This window comes from Solanum verrucosum, unplaced genomic scaffold (genome assembly GCF_900185275.1).
Source record: "Solanum verrucosum unplaced genomic scaffold, falcon-dt-bn FXZP01000072.1, whole genome shotgun sequence".
Classification (NCBI taxonomy): Eukaryota; Viridiplantae; Streptophyta; class Magnoliopsida; order Solanales; family Solanaceae; genus Solanum; species Solanum verrucosum.
Window position 1 is genome coordinate 1,421,969 of NW_026020208.1, and position 5,632 is coordinate 1,427,600.

General features: G+C 33.3%; 1 protein-coding gene across 1 annotated transcript; it reads left to right on the forward strand.

Moving 5' to 3' along the window:
* The first annotated feature begins 276 nt into the window (after nt 1-276).
* LOC125830246 (homeobox-leucine zipper protein MERISTEM L1-like) lies at nt 277-5,632 on the forward strand. The gene is made up of 11 exons (XM_049509459.1): nt 277-538; nt 845-962; nt 1,634-1,822; nt 2,263-2,700; nt 2,908-3,009; nt 3,201-3,401; nt 3,589-3,763; nt 3,854-4,125; nt 4,292-4,387; nt 4,490-4,853; nt 5,376-5,632. Exons 1-10 carry the CDS (start codon nt 303-305, stop codon nt 4,838-4,840), a joined length of 2,178 nt encoding a protein of 725 aa, XP_049365416.1. The 5' UTR covers nt 277-302; the 3' UTR covers nt 4,841-4,853; nt 5,376-5,632.

A 5,632-nucleotide genomic window follows, 5' to 3' on the forward strand; every position in this document is an offset into this window, starting at 1 on the left:
TGAAAAATGTTTCAGCCAAACATGTTTGATAAGAGCCACTATCATCTATTCGACGACATATCTGACGTTGTGAATTCTGATATTCTACTTTAAGTTAGACATATCATAAAACTCGAAAAAGAACACAAGTAGGTTTTGCCAATCTTCATTTATCCTAAGTTTTTTTTTTAATTTATCCACATTTATATAAAGTATTTAACTAATTAATGTACTTACAATTTTATTTTTATTTCTATTACAGGTTACAAACTCATAGCTTATCAAGAAAGGATATATTTTTTTTTAATATTTAGAAGTGAAAAATGTTTCAGCCAAATATGTTTGAGAGCCACCATCATTTACTTGATATGTCACATAAATCACCAGAAAATGATTTGGATTTACTTAGAGATAATGATGAATTTGAGAGCAAATCAATGGCAGATATTATGGAAAATAATCCTTCTGGTGATGATCAAGAAGCTGATCCTAATCAACGTCCAAATAAAAAGAAACGTTATCATCGTCATACACAACTACAAATTCAAGAAATGGAATCGTAAGTACTCTTTTATATATATAACTTATATACATAGTCAGTATAAAACAAAAGAATTTTAGAGCCGTTTGGACATAGAAAGTTTTTTTTTTTTTTCAAATTTAAGCTAAATATATGTCCAAACGCCTACTAATTTTTTCTACTAGTAGATTGTTGTGGTATTTTTAAAAATAATTGACAAATTGATTATGTTAAAATTCTTTTATACTATCAGACAATATAAAATATATGAGAGACTACACGTTAACTAGTTTGGTTGAATATTTTACAAAAATTCACAAGATATATTTTTCTAATTTTTTTCAGGTTTTTTAAAGAGTGTCCTCATCCAGATGATAAACAGAGAAAAGAATTAGGAAAAAGATTAGGGTTAGAGCCTTTGCAAGTGAAATTTTGGTTCCAGAACAAACGTACTCAAATGAAGGTAAGGCCATTTCTCTTTTCAGTCGATTTTTCAAGTTAATTCTTTGAATGGTTACTTAAGTATATAGTATTGTCTTATTTTTCAGATTACTAATCTCATTTTATTAGCAGATTTGATATTGTCTTGTTGCTTTCTTTAATAATATTTTGGATTTATCATAGATTTATATTTCAGTAAAAAAAAAAAAGATTAACATTTATACTGTTGTTTTTATATATTTAACTTATTATCTATTTTATTTTTATTTGATACAAAGATTACATCTATCGAACTTAAATGGAGAAAATAAATGATGAAAAATTATATTTATAGTTCACCTCAACTTGTTTACTATATATTGAGGTGTAGTGTTATTGAATTGAAGTGTGGAAGCAGTAATTAATACTTGTATTAGTATTCCTTAGGATGCGATTTTAAAAAAAATCCTACATGAATATGAAATTTTATGCACTCAAGACTTTTTTTTTTCTAAAAAAGAAGATAAAGTAGTTAATTAGTGAGTGGATATATAATAATTACATTAGGGTAAACTATATTTGTATCACACCCCTTGAAATGCAACCCTTCTCCAGATTCTACATGAACGTACGATACTTTGTACGTCAGATTTTTTTATTATTATTTTATTTATTTAGTGGTCTAATTAATTCGTATTTAATTATCATTTGTAGGCGCAACATGAACGCCATGAGAACTCAGAATTGAGAGCTGAAAATGAGAAGCTTCGTGCTGATAATATAAGGTATAAAGAAGCACTTGGCAATGCTACCTGCCCTAATTGTGGCGGGCCTGCTTCCATTGGGGAAATGTCATTCGATGAGCAACATTTGAGGATTGAGAACGCTCGTCTTAGAGAAGAGGTACCACAATATCACTATTCAAAAAATACGATAAATAAATTTTGTAGTTAAATAATAATATTTGTAGAACAACATAGTTATTATCGTGCCACCTATAAATAATGAGTTTGAGTTGTGGAATTAAACACTAATGTTTGCATCAGAGGCAAAACTAGAATTTGAATTTTATGTCTTCTAAATACAAGGATAGTCACATCAAATGTTCGTAACTATATTCTAAATTTTAATTTTTCTACAAATTTTGGGATCTTTTTTCAAATAAATTAATAAATATAATTATAGAATTTGAACCTATAGTTTCTGGTTTCACCCCTAATGCTTTCTATATTACTCCCCCTCAATTGTGGCCTTTCCTCAACTCTTTCATATACACGAGGTTTTTCGTGTATCAAGCTGTCCTTTTTATACGTTACTTATTTTATGTTTTTATTTTCTTTCAGATTGATAGAATATCAGGAATTGCTGCAAAATATGTTGGGAAGCCCATGCTTACATATCCTAATCTTCCTATTGGCCCGACCCGTTCACTCGATATCGGTGTGGGTAGTTTTGGGCCTCAAACGGGCCTTGTTGGAGAAATGTACAGTGCTGGTGACCTTCTAAGGTCAGTTTCAGGCCCAATAGATGCTGATAAGCCCATGATCATTGAGCTTGCTGTTGCAGCTATGGAAGAATTTGTCAGAATGGCCCAAACTGGAGAGCCCTTATGGATTACAGGCCCAGATAATTATATGGAGACGCTATGTGAAGAGGAATATGTTCGGACTTTTCCTCGAGGCATTGGGCCTAAGTCTTTGGGCCTAACAACTGAAGCCTCACGAGAATCTGCTGTTGTTATTATGAATCACATCAATTTAGTTGAAATCCTAATGGACGTGGTACGACTCTTCTTTTTTTCTTTTTTTGTTGTTGGAACTTTTTCGTGTTTTAGTTAAGTGTAATTTTATCAGGAGTTTATTTCCGCCTTAAAAAAGACCATTTTAACCTTGTCTTTTTTATAATAAATTTATTTTTGATCTTCAATAATGTCATTATTAGTACTAATTATTACTATGTTTTATTATATAATGTGGTATTGAATTCAGAACCAATGGACAAATGTTTTTGCTGGACTAGTATCAAGAGCATTGACATTAGATGTCTTATCAACTGGAGTAGCTGGAAACTACAATGGAGCTTTACAAGTGGTATGATTTAAAATTCTACTTTTTTTCCTCGAGTTTAACTTCTATATCGTGACAGTATAAACGAATCATAAAAAGTGAAATTGATAGCCTGAAAAATAAGACATGTTACCTGCTACAACAAATGTAACGTGTATGATTTCTAGACGATATATTCTAATTGGAGTGTACTTTTGTTACATTTTTATTTTTAGATGACAGCTGAGTTCCAGGTCCCTTCACCATTGGTTCCAACGCGCGAAAATTATTTTGTGAGATATTGTAAGCACCATGCTGATGGAACATGGGCTGTTGTTGATGTCTCCTTGGACAATTTACGACCTTCTTCAGTGTCACGCGGTAGAAGAAGGCCATCGGGTTGTTTAATTCAAGAATTACCTAATGGTTACTCCAAGGTAAAACCACTCTGAATATCTAAAAATGCTTATAGAGACGGATCCAATATTAGAAGTTGCATATGTACATATACTTGTATAGATAGAGTTACATATATTCAACTTAGAACCAATGTTATAATTCTGAATCTGTCTGCAATCATAGTAAGTGTTAGAGTTTCGTTGAGTAACCATTTTATCCCTCTAGGTTACATGGATTGAGCACGTTGAAGTGGATGATAGAGGTGTTCATAACATCTATAGACCTCTTGTCAATTCAGGCCTCGCGTTTGGGGCTAAACGTTGGGTAGCAACGTTGGATAGACAATGTGAACGACTAGCAAGTGCAATGGCTAATAACATCCCAACAGGGGATATTGGAGGTATATATAATATATATATAGTATGTAAATTGAGATATAATTAATCTCATCGCGATCACAATTTGCTAACAATGTAACTTATTTTTGTAGTCATAACGAGTCCTGAAGGCCGAAAAAGCATGTTAAAACTTGCTGAGAGGCTGGTGATGAGTTTTTGCGCTGGTGTTGGCGCCTCAACGGCTCATACATGGACTACATTATCTGGAAGTGGTGCTGATGATGTTAGAGTTATGACTAGAAAAAGTATTGATGATCCAGGGAGACCTCCTGGTATTGTCCTCAGTGCAGCCACTTCATTTTGGCTTCCTGTTCCTCCCAAGAGAGTCTTTGATTTTCTCCGCGATGAGAACTCTAGAAGTGAGGTAAAATCATAAGGTCCATCGCGCTAAAATATACATTCATTTGACTTTGATGGTGATCAATGGTTTGATTCAGTCAGTTATTTCAAGATAGTTATACTTTTATAACAATAAAATTGTTATTTTGTGTTGTCGATTGATTGACCATACATAGAGTATTCGTGTGCAGTGGGATATACTTTCGAATGGGGGGCTAGTTCAAGAAATGGCACATATAGCAAATGGTCGTGATCCAGGAAACTGTGTATCTCTGCTTCGTGTTAATGTAATTAACGTCTTCTTCTTACTTATATTGACACTACCAAAAATACCTTGACTTCACGTGTTTTTAGTAGTGACCTAAAAGATTGTAAGTTTATTGATGCAGAGTGGAAATTCGAGCCAGAGCAACATGCTAATACTCCAAGAGAGTTCAACAGACTCAACAGGATCTTATGTTATTTACGCTCCAGTTGATATTGTTGCAATGAATGTTGTGTTGAGTGGTGGTGATCCCGACTATGTTGCTCTACTACCATCTGGATTCGCTATACTTCCAGATGGTGGCGGAGGAATTGATGTTGGTACTCGTGGATCGCTTCTCACTGTTGCATTTCAGATTTTGGTTGATTCTGTCCCAACTGCAAAACTCTCTCTTGGATCTGTTGCAACTGTCAATAGTCTTATCAAATGCACTGTTGAAAGGATCAAAACAGCTGTAGCTTGTGACAATGCTTGATGAAATATCTAAGGTACGCTATTTTAACTTATATACGCTGACAATATAAAAGGGGAGTCTCAGAGTGACAGTAGCGTTGTCTCGTGTGACCTATAGGTTGTGGAAGCAACCTCTAGGGTAGCCTGCCTAAATTACACCCCTTAGAGTCCAGTCCTTCCTTGGACCCCACTAACACAACATGTTTGTGCATCGGTCTGTCATTTTTCAATATAATACTACTCCTTTTTATGTTATTATAGGTTACTTGTTATATTTTTCGGTATATTACTAACTAGGCAACTAGTACTAGTTGACTTTTGTGTGATCTGATAGTGTAAAAGTTATATATACACCATCATTGTATAGAAGATGAGTAACTTGTTTAATGTATATACACCGATAGTTTTTATGAAGTAGAATATTGAAGTAACAGTAAAGTTGTATGTGTGACCTATGTATGTCACGAGTTTAACTTGTGGAAGTAGTCAACTAATACTTGTATTAAGGTAGGTTGTCTACATAACACTGACGATAATATAAATATATTATATTGCAGGTTGATTTGAAGGATGGAGGAGGAGTCAAGAACGAACCTCAAAAGTAATCCTTTGTTAGCAAATATGGGATTTGTTTGGGTGAAAAAAGGAAGCAAAAAATTGGAAATTTTGCTAGCATGCAAATGTAATAGGTTCGGGTATTGACTTCACAAGTTGATGTAACTTTTGAATATGTTAACCAAACAAGTCCTTATTTTACTTGATCATGATCAAGCTTAAGAAAAATTCAATTTGAAGCTAATTATGTTATTAGCAA

Coding starts and splice junctions, on each gene's coding strand:
- LOC125830246 (XM_049509459.1), top strand. CDS start 303: ATGTTTCAGCCAAATATGTTTGAGAGCCACCATCATTTACTTGATATG. Junction 2,701..2,907: donor TTGAAATCCTAATGGACGTG/GTACGACTCTTC, acceptor TATTGAATTCAG/AACCAATGGACAAATGTTTT. Junction 3,402..3,588: donor TACCTAATGGTTACTCCAAG/GTAAAACCACTC, acceptor TTATCCCTCTAG/GTTACATGGATTGAGCACGT.